This window comes from Vigna umbellata, chromosome 3, assembly GCF_029865625.1.
Source record: "Vigna umbellata cultivar VRB3 chromosome 3, Vumbellata_1.0, whole genome shotgun sequence".
NCBI classification, from domain to species: Eukaryota; Viridiplantae; Streptophyta; class Magnoliopsida; order Fabales; family Fabaceae; genus Vigna; species Vigna umbellata.
In genome coordinates, this window is record NC_142167.1 from 15,933,053 (window position 1) to 15,947,756 (window position 14,704).

The following is a 14,704-nucleotide window of genomic DNA, read 5'->3' on the forward strand; positions in this document are numbered from 1 at the left end:
CCTATTCCAGAACCGTTGAGAATTGCAACTTTGTATTTGTCGCTTACTATTATTAACTACATCAGGTAAGAAAAAGAAAACAATTTCCTAAAAGTAAAATCGACTTTATGAATGTAATATTATCCTTTTACGCAATTTTATTTGCTAAAATTGGGATTTTTTTAATGTGTGAAATGTAATTTGTTAAGTGATTATTGTTTGATTAAAATATAATATGTGTGCCCGGTCAATAAATTATGAAGCTGTTACAGTTTTTTCTGTTAATTTGTTATTACAACTGTATTATTTTGTATTTTACTTATTTCACATTTTAAATAGCGATGAGTTCTTCCCAATTACTATATATGTTGTTTTAGAATCATAATCGTCATCGTAAAATAATTTTGAATTCTAAAATAATAAAGTTCACTGAAAGAATTATAATAAGATAAAAGTAACGCAAATAATAATATTATAAAAATTTGTGATAAGAATAATAATAATATCAGGTGAAAATATTGTAATGGAATCTAGTAGTCTTAACAACTAACTCTTTTATTAAATCTAGGTATAATTATGTCCTAGGTTTTTATTCTCGGACGAAAATATCTGATTTTTCAATTTTTATTTGTTTTAATTGCACTTTTATTTTTAAAGATACGATATAATTTGGTTTTTTTAAATATTACTTTATTAACTAATAATACTACATATGTATCCCATGTCACTTTTTATTTTATTTATTTTTTTAATTTCAAAAATTGATATATGTCAAAAATTGATAATGATAATATAACGTATTAGTTTCAAATTAGTTTGTATATTATTATTTTGATTTAATTTAATTTTAATATTTTTAAAAATGAAACAATTTTGTCTATTTTCAAGTGGAGATCAAATTTAGTTTTTATATAAATATTATTCGATTAAATATTTTTAAAATTATTTTTAAATTATCTTTATTTAAAAGTATTTTGTATCAAGATTAAGTTAATTTAAGTTCATATTTTATATTAAACTTTATTTAAATTTAATTTTTTTATTGATATTTTATTACATCATACTTTAATATTTTTTATTTGAATTTATATTTCAAATAATTGAATATAAATTTATTAAAAAAATAACATTATAACATTTAATAATTTATTTACGAAGGTTAGAGTTGGTTTAAAAATAGTTCTAAAAATATTTAATTAAAATGTTAATTTTAATAAAAATATCAGTATAACATATAAATAAAAATTAAATTTGATTTCAATTTAGAGAGAGATAAAATTGCTCATTAAAAAAATAGACTAAATTGAATTAAAATAATAAATACATAGACTGAATTAAAATTAAGACAATAACATGTAACATAACACTAACTTTGACACGGTAGATTTTTTTTATTTTAAAAAAATAAATAAAAAATTATGACACATAATATATCTTAATATTGTTAGTACAATACAAGTGAAAATGACAAAATTATATTTTATTTTAAAAATATGGACCTAGTTTAGACAAATAAAAATTGAGAGGGCAATTTAAAATTTTTGAACGAAAATGAGGATAAAGACTAATTAAACCTTAAATATATAATTTGTTAAGCATTTTCTTTGAGAGCAAGAGTTGTACATTTATTTCCATGTAAAGGTGGTGTGGAGTAAGAGAATCCAATGACATATGTCCTTTTAAGATAGATGTTAAGCTTAAAAAAAGGTTTAAAATTATGTATTCTGGTAATTCTCGTTTAAATAATATTAATAAAATCTCTATAATATTATAACAATTAATATGTTATAAATGCTAACTTTGCAGTTAAGCTATCTAATAATAACATAACCATAATTGTTTAATTATAAACAAATTTGTACTAAGAATAGATAATATTCTACAAAATAATTCTAAATATTTGTCTAAATCAAATATGTTCACATCACCTCCAATTGTAAGTCAACAAGCAACAATTTTCCAATCAAGAAATCATGACGCTGAAGTGGCAGAGATTTCGGAATATGTCAATAAATTGAACTAATGTAAAAACATGAGGTAAAGTGATAATATGATGGTCATAGGCTTCCCTGCTTAAGTTACAGTCTACCTTTATATGCTTAGTTCTTTCATTGTATACATGATTTGCTTCAATTTGTATAACATTTATGTATTCAACATGAAGTTATGTTGTTCTTGTTTGTAAAAAACCAATTTATGAAAGAAGTCCACGTATCCAAATAATATTACATGTATCAAATATAGTGTTTAGCGAGCGATTACTAATTACTAACCGTTCGGTCAACACTAAATCTAAAATATCTAGTTAAAGATATTAGATATGTTGTTTATGAGAAACCGACCGGATTTTAAGATAAGTTTGTTTATATTTTATTGGATCCGTGTCAGTTTAGGGTCCATGAAGTAAATTATAAATATAAGGTCAAGGTCAACAGCCAGATACGTTCCATTCACGTTCTACTGAGTTCACAATACTCAATTAGAATAAATATAAAACATTCATTTGTGAGCAAAAGCTCATTCAACAGACGCCTAACTAGAGTGTCGGAGTGCCTTTGCAGGTACCTTATTTATAGTAAAGCATTGGATTAACAACCAAAGATTGATAAAAAGGATAGGTAGTGGAATAGTTGAATGTCTTTTGAACACCAAGTAGGTGTTGGTTTTCATACAGAAGTGTTTGACAATAAGAACAAAATAAAAATTTAATAAGAGATATTGCCTTTATTACCTACAAAGTTATATGTATCTTCTTGAAATATTACATTTCTAAGAACCTATAGCCTTTGTAGATTAGGATAAAAAAAAGCTTTTTTATTGTTTGAATAACCAAGAAAAACACATTTAAAAAATTGAGTGTTGAGTTTAGTTCGGTCATGTGAAAGGAGATAGAGATAACAAACACAACAAAAAGGTATGAAGATTTGTGATAATTGTCATTATCATTAATTTTTATTATTCATTTTTATCCTTTATATGAATTTTTATTATGTGTTTTTAAAATAATTAAGGTCTTATTAAATAATTTTGGAAAGAAAAATATTTGACTTTTATTTGTGAAATATTTTGTAGATAAGTGAAAATATCCTACAATTGAAGAAAATCTCCAAGATTGGTTCATTTAGTTAAAAATCATTCAAGTACACTTTCCAGACCCACTTAGTTCAGCCTAATTCGACTAACAAACTATGCCAATTTGCTAGTGAGCTATGGTTAATTCGTCCAATGACTGCACATTACATGACTTATTAAATAGATACGTCACAGACTAAAAATGCATATTTCGAGGAATAGGAAACTAACCCTAAACTCATTATCTTGATTATTTTCATCATCTTTCCCTTTTCTAGTGTTCAGAATGTCTCCCTTCTTCATTGAAGTTAAATATAATGTATCTTAACTCTTTTGTGATTTCTACCATTTAATATACTTATTTTCTATTACTCTTGTGTTTTGTTCTCGTTTTTAATTACAAGATTATTGATTTCTTATTTGCTTGTATCTGACTATTGGGGAATAATTTATAACCTTGATTATGATCGATAGAACAACTAATAGATTTTTTCTTTAGATATAGAATTTTATCAATTAGTCATTCTAAACATATAAATTTAATGTGAACTTTCGGTAAAAACATCTAAAAGGATTCGAGTTTCTATTATTAAGGTTTAAACTTGTCACTAAAAAATTAAGGCTTGTTAGCTTATTGTGTAAATGATAGAATAAACATTGGAAGTATGTTGTTTAGTGTTTTCAAGTTAAATTGGAACATGAAATCTTTAATGCATCATTAATTTCATAAATTTAATTATTTTCTAAAATTAATTTCTTTAAGTTCATTCCTTCGTGCTTTAACCTTAATTAGTAAATAAACATGATTTTACTAAAGAAACACAAATTTTTTAAGAAAACTATATTTAAACTTTTCACTTTATTAATCCTACGATTTAATACACATGTCAATATTATAACAATTAGAATAAATGAATTTATATAGAAATAAAAAATAATTAATAAAAAGATTTCAATAGGAGAGTTCTTACAACATTAAACATTAATCATTAAGAAGATGATATTTTTTTCTTCCAACCTACTAAATGGATGATAAAACATCTAATCCTGAAATGAATTTTCCTATAAATTCGACCTTTAACCCGTAAATTTTGTTTATTTCCCAATTTATACAAATTATATTTAACATAGCTTTTATACAAAATATCATCCCTTTAATTGATTTTTAAAAAATACAATATATAAGTATTATTTTGTATTTAAAGCAATTAGCAGAGAGTTTTTATACATAATCACATTGAAACCTATGTATACTTAGATACATATGTTCACATTAAAATATTTACTTCACAATATCTCCATATATTTTTGTGCTTATTTGTGCAATGTTAATTTCATGAGTGCAAAAAGAGAAAATAACTATACATAGATAATTTTGGTATTAATCTTTTAATTAGAATTTAATTTTTATCTTAATAATTGTTTAATCAAAGTTTACATTAAATTCAAACACATGTCACAAATTAAAATCTTTCTTCTTTAATTTATTTGATGAATTTAAAACCAAAAATATGTACTCAATTTTAAGATTATACATATATATAAACAAAAAGTCACATGAAATAATCAAATGTTATAAATCCAAGTCTCATTTTTTTGTCTTAATTAACATTTATTCATCTTGTTTTATTTTGTGAATAATGAAAGAAAGGTTACCTATATGGTTTCATGCATATTTTTATCTGAAAACAGGAAGCAGGAAGTGTGTTATGAAACGGTTTCTTAGTGAGTTCTTATATGCTTCCATGCTTGTGAGTTGTCAACTTGATTTGTTACAGTGTCTAAAGAGAAGACAACTAAGATGTTTTAAGGAGCAACGTTTAAAACTCTTGGATTGAACCACTGTAGAGAAGACAACCAAGCTTCGTGTGCTTCAAAAAACGTTTTAAGTCCTAAATAACACTCACATTGCTTACTTGTCATGCCTGTTGCACCTGCAATTTCCACAAACTTTTAAAAATACACCAACTTTCCTTCAAATACCACCAAACATTGAAGCCTTTGAAGAACACTAAAAATGCTCATTTTGGTCAGGCTTTATGGGGCGTTACAAAATCAGGCATTCATGGTTTTATCACATTCAGTCACAAGCCAAAAATTCAAGCTCAGATTATGCTTAAACCTTCCCAATTTGAAACTCTGAAGTGCTGAACTGTGTGTCAAAGAGAAAATAAACTTGTATTAAATTAAAAACAATTCCTTATTTGTTAAAACAGTACTGCCATGGTAACTTATGTTAACTTTTAATATAAATCTTTATTACTTAAAAATTACCAAAGCGAATCCTAATCCTAATTGAGAATAAAAAAATATATTTAAAGAACTACATCTAAAATTTGTCCATTTAAGCAACCATCCAAAACAGAAGTCTATCCATTAATAGAAATGACACTACATTTTTTGCAAAATATTTCTTACTGATCATCCAACTCGTTTTATGTGGTAAATAAGTAGTAAATTTTTTATGTTTAAGACATTAAATACATTTATTGTTTTAATGAATACTTTCTTTATAAAATATTTTTTTTAAAATAGAAGGAGATGTTATATTACTGTATCGAAAAACGTTTCTTGTGGTTGAGTGGGATGATTAGTATAAAGAGGGTTAAGTTTATGAGGTGTTGTTCACATCAAAGTTTAACGAAGCAAAAAGCATGGCTTCCACAACCCCAGTTCCTCTAAAAAGCAGCAACACAAAGCTACCACCTCTAAGGGCAAAGAAAGATAGGCACACGAAGGTGAATGGCAGAGAAAGGCGTGTTCTTCTGCCACCTTTGTGTGCTGCTCGCATCTTCCAACTCACTCGTGAGCTAGGTTACAAGACAAACGGAGAAACCATAGGCTGGCTTCTGCGCCAGGCTGAACCCTCCATTATTTCTGCCACTGGGACTGGTATATCACCTTCTATAGTTGATTTAACGTCATCGTCATCATCACCGTCGCCGTCTTCTTCGTCACTGCCGATACTTCCACTGCCTTCTCAGGACAACAACGTTGTTGTTGATCAACATGCAAATTCCGTTCACGTTTCAATAGACAATGAGATCAATTCTAAAGAGACATTTCTGCCATTGGATTTTGATGTGTTTTCAAACTTTAATGTCGAGTTTTCTGCTGCTGAGATCGAAATGCTCCAGTCATTGATGACTAGGTTGGGCTGAGGTGTACAAGGTGGTCAAGAGATAAAAGAGAAAGAATGAAGTGATATCTATAGTTTTTCTTAATTATTTTTAATTACCAATTGTACACAAAGTTAATCCATATCTTGGTATTCACACACACACACACACATGGGCTTACAATGTCCTGTGTTGGTTTTCTTTTTCTCTGAAATTTTATCATTACTCATAAACAAACATATATAATAATAAAATTATCACACTTTCGTCGGAAATCTAATCTAAATAGACTAAAAAAAACTCAGACAATAAAATAAAATTTTACGCATCAAATAATTTGATTTAGTTTGTAGCTTTTTCTTACTTTATAAATTAAAGAACAAAATTACAAAATGAAGCAAGAAAATAGATCACGTCTTTAGTGCAACTAATTCATTAATAGTAAATATAGAATAAATTATATATTTTATTGTTATAAAAATTGTAAAGTCCAATTTTGGTTTTGTAAAAAATTATATATTTTGTATTCCTTTAATTTTGAAATACGTCAACTAAGCCATAATTAAAGCACAACATTTTTATACTATTAATTAAATTAGCATTTTAGTTTACTATATATATCTAGTTTGATCTCACCCAAAACAAAAAACGAACCAAACTTTGAAGTAAACAAATCTTAAAGTAATAGTATTATACCAAGATCGGTCTTTATGTCCTTATAAAGTATAAAAGCATTCAAATGATAGGTCAAAGAGATATAAAGGAGTGACTATTACATGTGCACAATGTAAAAGAGATAAAAATACTTTGGTAAACATGTCATTTTTTAATTGTCATCTTTTTCTCCTTTGGTAAATATGTCATTTTTTATTATCATCTTTGTAAAAAAAAAATACCTATTATTACTATTTTTGACACTAAATATTTCATTATAATCTATTCCTTTTTCTATACAATGATATTCGAATAGCAAGTCTTGCTTTCAAATATTTTTTTATGTAAGTAGTGTCTTATTTTACATACCATTGTAGAACTTATTTTATGTACATTTTCACATCACAATGTATTAAAATAGAGATAAAGATTAATTTGTTTCACATTATTAATGAAAACTTAAATGAATTGATATTTAAATCACACCATTCATGTCACATGAAAATTTAAATTTTGACAAAATATATACGAAATCATATTTTTACATATAATAGTCACATTGACATTAAAATTACGGGATGCATATTTACATTCTATTAAATTACGGATGGAATTTACATTCTACGTAAACAAAAATTTGGTTTTTTTAACCACTTATTTTTGTCAATATTTTAACAATGTTCACCTAATAGTTCATGATTAATCTGTTTTAAGTATAAATTCAAATAAACTAATAAAATAATGACTCGTTGTAAAAAAGTTGTTATAAAAATGTTGTTGACATAATTTTTTCATATAAAAACATACCTCCAAATAAACTATATATAAAAGTAAACTTTACATTGTGCATACTAGACAATTTATATATGGTTATTAATGTTTATATTTTATATCTTATGATATATTTATTAAAAGTAAAATAGTTATATAAAAACAAATGTGCCTATTTAAAAAGTATATATACATATATATATATATATACATACATATATATATATATATATATATATATACATACATACATATACATACATATATATACATATATATATACATATATATATACATACATATACATACATACATATACATACATATATATACATACATATATATACATATATATATATATATATACATACATATATATATATATATATACATATATATATATATATATACATATATATATATATATATATATATGTATATACATGTATATATATATATATATGTATATATATATATATATATATATATAAGTTGTGGATTGAAAGATGTTGAAATGTTAGTATTGGTGAAAATTAAAATATGGTGTAGTGTGAAGTTAGAAATGAGTCATTTAAAGAAACCAAATTATGAGTGTGACACTTGTCTTAATTGCAACAGCATCCTAGCAAAAATGCACATGTTTTTGTATACATTGGTTTTTGATTGGTGAATTTATAAGTGTATTCAATCATGATATCGGCAAATGTTGTTTCCCTATACATAGCCAACTCTTCCTCTTTGTCGCCATTTCCTTTAGGAAAATGTGAATACGAAACTCATGCGCTTTCTTTCTCTCTCTTCTTCTACATTCTGGTTCTCAATCCTCCATTATCATCTTAGCCTCTATGTGTTATTATGCTTCTTTTCATCATGAATCCAACCCTATGTACCTATAGTTTTTTCCCTTTCTTCTGATATAAATTAATAAATCTTCCACATTGTAAATAATATATATGATGATGAATCTTCCTAACCAGACAAGGAAGGTTCCTTTTGTAACATTTGTTGTATTAATAAGCTTCATTGTGGGGCCAAAGCTAGTTTTTGGTCAGAGTAGTGACGGAGAAGGAGGTGGTGGTGGTGGCGGTGGCGCTCTTGAGATATTAGCCCAAGATGTATATAGTGGCATGGCCAATTATACATCTGTGTTCAAGAAAGTAATAAAACAACAGTTGGGTTATTGCGTAGTTGATGTGTGAGTCCCATCTTGAATGTTTTCATCACAAGCTATGAGCAAATACCTTTATCATTGTCTTAAATAATGTTGATTCAAATGTGTCGTTTTGTTTTCCTCCAGGGACGCTGATTGGAATGGGGCATTCAATTTCAGCAAAGATCTTACCTTTTTGACCATCTGTGCCCAGCAAATGAGAGGTTCTGCTTAATTACCTTCATCATTAAAAAATAGACTTCCATTGAGATGTTTGTGTAGATGATAAATGCACAAAAGATTTCATGCACACACAAATGTAACACAAATATAAAGAATTTATATGATCCTATCAGTATTGATGATGATGCAGGGGAAAAGTTGTTGTGGGGATCTTTTTGTTACCATTTTGTGATACACCTTGCATGAATCTTTGTCAAGTCGTTTTAGTTTTTTCCCAAGTTTTTGGGATAATTTGTGTTCTGTTTTGGTATATTTAGGAGATATTACACAACGCATGTGCACAGAAGCAGAAATACTAGCTTATGGCCAAAGTTTTGCTGGTGGGAAGTCAAGATCCAACTTCTTGAAGCCCAACATAAATTGTAATTTGACCTCATGGGTTAATGGTTGTGAACCCGGATGGGGGTGTAAAGCTAATCAAAAAGTAGACATTGACAGTACCAAGAAAGATATCCCTGTTAGATCTTTAGATTGCCTACCTTGTTGTGAAGGGTTCTTTTGCCCTCGTGGTCTCACTTGCATGATACGTAAGCATTTATGTTCATACAGCAACATCATACCATTAGTCATTGCTTTTATTTATCTATCTGCTATTGGCCTTGTCCACTAATGTGATATACACTCTGATAGGTTCAAACCAAAGAATATTGTATATAAGTAGTAATGTGAATGTGTTTGGATGTTCTAATTTCATTCATTTGTTGCGTATTTTTGGTTTACTACTGAAGCTTGCCCATTGGGGTCTTATTGTCCTCTTGGACAACTCAATAAGACTAGTGGAGTATGTCAACCGTAAGTCCGTCTCTTTTAGTTCTAATCGTTTTAATCGTTCTACATTCTTGTTTTTGGCACACTTTAATATTTATCAACAGAATCAATATGCAGATATCGTTATCAGCTACCTCCTGGAAAGCCTAACCATACTTGTGGTGGGGCAGATATCTGGGCAGATATTGCGAGTAGCAGTGAGGTATTCTGCTCACCAGGGTCGTTTTGTCCCTCTACAATTGTAAAAAATCCTTGCAATAAAGGGTATTGATATCTATTCCTGAAACTCTTAGTTTCTCACTGCTTATCATGTTACTAAATGCTTTTACAGACTCTGTTATAAATCACTTGTTTTACTTCTTATTTTCTCACGTCATTTGTATATTCTAAACTACTTTTATATATGAATTATAGGTACTATTGCAGAACAGGTTCTACTTCTCCAGAGCGTAAGTTGTCCAAGCCTATTAATTATTTGATCTTTCTATGTTGATTTTAGTAGTAAGCATTCTCTTTCTCTATTCTGAAGTTTAGGAAATCTGTACAATGTGAATGCAGGTGAGTTATTAGTTGTGTCAAGTATTCTCGAATAGAGGAGTTGACAAGCATGTTAACATATATCACTCTTAATCTTTTGATATATCACTTTAATTTTACAAGCAATATATTTGTTGGACATCATGGGTGTGAAATGTGGCATGAAATAGCTCTGATGAATCTCTCTCTCTCTCTCTCTGTGTATCTCAGGATGTTTCAAATTGGCAACTTGTGAGCCTAATTCAGCGAATCAAAATATTACTGCATATGGTGTCTTGATTTTTGTGAGTATTATTTACACATTTTTGTTTTGAAAAGAACTACTTGTACATAAGTTATTAGCTAAGACATACAACAAACAACAAAGTCATTATGAAGTGTGAACCATGATTTTGTTTAGTTTTACTTCAAAACGATATTTGTTCTCATCATTTTCTAGTTCTAGGCAACACCTCTTTTGCAAAGGGGAGTAGTTTTACTTGAAATAGGTTAACTTAAATATCCTTATCCTAAGCATATTTTTAATGGTAGAGTGTTACAGAATTAAAAAAAATTTCTGGATACAAGTTTTAGCACGTTTAGGCTACAGGTCCATCATGATCCAATAGAACTGACTCTTAATTTTTCAACACAGGCTGGCTTGTGTTTTTTGCTTATTATCATATACAATTGTTCTGATCAAGTTCTTGCAACTCGAGAAAGAAGACAAGCAAGTACTCGAGAGAGGGCTGTTCAAAGTGTGAGAGAAACCCAAGCCCGTGAAAAATGGAAATCTGCGAAAGATATTGCTAAAAAGCATGCAGTGGGACTACAATCGCAACTATCACGTACATTTTCACGCAAAACTTCAAAGAAGCCAGAGTTGAAAGGTTTTGGTTCTAAACATTCAGATTCTGCTATTCCACCTGCTGGTAAAGGCAAGAAAAAGGATAAAAACAATCTCTCAAAAATACTAAATGATATTGAGCAAAACCCCGATAATCCAGAGGGGTTTAATGTTGAGATAGGAGATAAAAATGTGAAAAAGCAAGCACCAAGGGGCAAACAATTACATACTCAAAGTCAAATTTTCAAGTATGCATATGGTCAGATTGAAAAAGAAAAGGCTTTAGCTGAACAAAACAAAAACTTAACCTTTTCTGGAGTAATTTCAATGGCTAGTGATATTGAGATCAGGAAGAGACCTACTATTGAAGTTGCTTTTAAAGATTTAACCCTCACTTTGAAAGGGAAAAACAAACATTTATTGAGATGTGTAACCGGTAAACTTTATCCTGGTAGAGTTTCAGCTGTCATGGGCCCATCCGGGGCTGGCAAAACAACATTTCTTTCTGCTTTAACTGGAAAAGCAACTGGATGTCACACGACTGGGCAAGTTCATGTAAATGGTCAGGAATCTTCTATCAGGTCATACAAGAAAATCATTGGGTTTGTGCCACAAGATGATATTGTGCATGGAAATTTGACAGTGGAGGAGAATTTATGGTTCAGTGCTAGATGCAGGTATACTATAATATGATAAGCATTTGTTCTCTACCACGACTTTTTATGTTAAACAAGTACGTTTTATAACATGTTCAGGTTAATTATTTGGCTGCAATTTTTCACGAGTTCTGTTGATAAAACGTTAATGACTATATTGAACATGTTTTCTTACAATCAGGTTTTCTCTTTTACTTTTTTACTATGTATGACACTGTAGACTCCCTGCTGATCTACCAAAAGAAGAAAAGGTGTTAGTGGTTGAAAGAGTCATCGAGTCATTAGGTCTACAGGCAATACGAGATTCTTTAGTCGGAACAGTGGAGAAACGAGGAATCTCTGGAGGTCAAAGGAAAAGAGTAAACGTTGGATTGGAAATGGTCATGGAACCTTCCCTTCTAATTTTGGATGAACCCACATCTGGTTTGGATAGCTCATCTTCTCAATTACTTCTAAGAGCACTTAGACGTGAAGCTCTTGAAGGTGTAAACATATGTATGGTCCTTCACCAACCGAGGTAATTTTCACAATTTTTCTACACAGATCAAAACACATCTTAAGTGAACCCCCAAGATTAGTCTCTTGGAATTCTAAACCTTGGTTACTTCAATCCTCCACTTTTCTAGACCCTCTTTAAATCCATGACAGCAAAAAGTCATTCACCTCTCTCCTTAATAAAAAAGTATAGTATAAAAAGATAAATAAATGACTTTTTTAAGAGTTTAGAGCTGAATAAAGGTTTAGAAAATCTCATGAACTAGAGTGATAGACACTAACTAGTCTAACCTGTGAGTTTGCTAAAATGTACCTGATATATCACACAATGGTGTCATCTACTGAAAATAATGCCTTTTTGTGCATGTGTGGTCTCCAGTTACACCTTGTTCAAGATGTTTGACGATTTTATACTACTTGCAAAAGGAGGTCTTACAGTGTATCATGGACCAGTGAACAAAGTGGAAGAGTATTTCTCAAGCATGGGAATCAATGTCCCTGACCGTGTCAACCCTCCAGATTACTTCATTGACATTTTAGAAGGAATAGTAAAATTAAGCCCAAGCTTAGGAGTGACCTATAAACAACTGCCTGTGAGATGGATGCTTCATAATGGGTACCCCGTGCCCATGGATATGCTACAGAGTGTTGAAGGAATGTCCGCCCCAAGTGGTGAAGGCTCATCAAGTGGAGCAGCAACTGGTGGAGAAGAAGAAGCACCTTCTTTTGCTGGAGAACTTTGGCAGGATGTAAAGTGCAATGTTGAGATGAAGAAGGATATCCTTCACATTAACTTCTTAGCTTCACATGATCTGTCCAATCGGGTTACACCAGGAGTGTTCAACCAATACAAGTACTTTCTTGGAAGGTAATAAATTACAAGAGGGAGGGAATATTTCAATCAGTTTTCAGTTTATTTATTTATTTATTTGATTTTGGTTCATTGCAGAGTGGGTAAGCAAAGACTAAGAGAAGCTAGAACACAGGCTGTGGATTTCTTGATTTTGCTACTAGCTGGCCTTTGCTTAGGTACACTTGCCAAAGTGAGTGATGAATCATTTGGAGCAACTGGTTACACATACACTGTGATAGCAGTATGTAAGTTTCATATCAATTTGTTAACCAGAAAAGTGTTAGTAATACACTCTTTAACACATACTTTTGAACACACCTTCCTCATCGATTGAAATTTATTATAAATCACAAAATAATGAGTGTGACTCACTAAATCTGAACTCGGGTTCATCTAATAAAGTGATTTCTAATAGTAATAGTACTAAGTGTGTTGAAATGAGTGTATTGCTAGCAATTTGTTGTTGTTGTTATTGATGTCAGGTTATCTACTTTGTAAGGTAACTGATGCTTTACTTGCAGCACTCCTTTCTAAGATTGCGGCTTTGAGATCATTCTCATTGGATAAGTTGCACTATTGGCGGGAAAGCTCTTCAGGCATGAGCAGTTTGGCTTACTTTCTATCAAAGGATACTGTTGACCATTTTAGCACAGTTATCAAGCCACTAGTTTACCTTTCTATGTTCTATTTCTTCAACAATCCAAGATCATCAGTCATAGATAACTATTTTGTTCTACTATGTTTAGTCTATTGTGTCACTGGCATAGCTTATGTGTTAGCAATCTTCTTACAGCCAGGTCCAGCCCAACTGGTAAGCTTTTAAATCTGGTTCCACTTTACGTGATTTTTCTGTCTTCATTAATATTACTTGTTACAAGTAATTTGTGGCATTATGCAGTGGTCAGCCTTACTTCCAGTGGTTTTGACTCTTGTAGCAACCTATCAAAACGAAGATGATAGCAAATATGTTAAATATCTGTCAGATTTGTGCTACACCAAGTGGGCTCTTGAAGCATTTGTGATATCAAATGCTAAAAGGTTTGACTTATCAAATGGTAAAACATCCCTTGTTTTTTTCCATATGCTAATTTTAAGACGAGTTTCTCACATGCAGATATGCTGGAGTTTGGTTAATAAGTCGATGTGGTGCTCTTTATTCTTCTGGGTATGATCTTAAACATTGGTATCAATGCTTAGGCCTTCTTATCGTGATGGGAATAATTAGTCGCATGCTGGCATTTTTCTGCATGATAACCTTCCAAAAGAAATAATTTCAACAGTTCCAATCCCTGTATTTCATCTTGGGCGAATTAAAGATGTTTTGTCCACAACATTGATTGGTGATACAGCTTGTAATCTGTGCCCGACAACTATGTAAAGTAGTACATCACATGAAAAAGTTTGGTAGAGCTAGTTTGATAAGTCTTAGGTGTGGATAACTTTGCGTTGTTCTTGCTATTGAGCAAGTTGTGCATAAAGACTAAGCTTCAACAATTTTGAGTTTAACATTATCATTCATGACTCCATCACTCTGTTAGTGGTGACATTATCAATTAATTTGTATAGGTTTTTATTGTTCTA

The 14,704-nt window shown here is 29.9% G+C and overlaps 1 protein-coding gene across 2 annotated transcripts; it reads left to right on the plus strand.

The window, feature by feature from the left end:
• The first annotated feature begins 8,299 nt into the window (after positions 1–8,299).
• On the plus strand, positions 8,300–14,704 carry LOC124832794 (ABC transporter G family member 28-like). Of its 2 annotated transcripts, XM_047307086.2 has the most exons (14): positions 8,300–8,790; positions 8,893–8,969; positions 9,246–9,515; positions 9,717–9,780; positions 9,874–10,020; positions 10,171–10,205; positions 10,504–10,577; positions 10,928–11,796; positions 11,996–12,292; positions 12,650–13,138; positions 13,220–13,368; positions 13,645–13,934; positions 14,022–14,161; positions 14,238–14,704. In XM_047307086.2, exons 1-14 carry the CDS (start codon positions 8,549–8,551, stop codon positions 14,392–14,394), a joined length of 3,300 nt encoding a protein of 1,099 aa, XP_047163042.1. In that variant the 5' UTR covers positions 8,300–8,548; the 3' UTR covers positions 14,395–14,704. The 2 variants fall into 2 exon arrangements, with proteins under 2 accessions (XP_047163042.1, XP_087966549.1); XM_088110423.1 differs by lacking the exons at positions 14,022–14,161; positions 14,238–14,704 and having other exon boundaries at positions 13,220–13,364; positions 13,645–13,822.

Excerpts from the sequence above, each read along its gene's own strand:
- LOC124832794 (XM_047307086.2), top strand. The coding sequence starts at position 8,549 with ATGATGATGAATCTTCCTAACCAGACAAGGAAGGTTCCTTTTGTAACA. Across the intron at positions 8,791-8,892 it reads GGTTATTGCGTAGTTGATGT|GGACGCTGATTGGAATGGGG; the intron begins GTGAGTCCCATC and ends GTTTTCCTCCAG. Across the intron at positions 9,516-9,716 it reads TGGTCTCACTTGCATGATAC|CTTGCCCATTGGGGTCTTAT; the intron begins GTAAGCATTTAT and ends TTACTACTGAAG.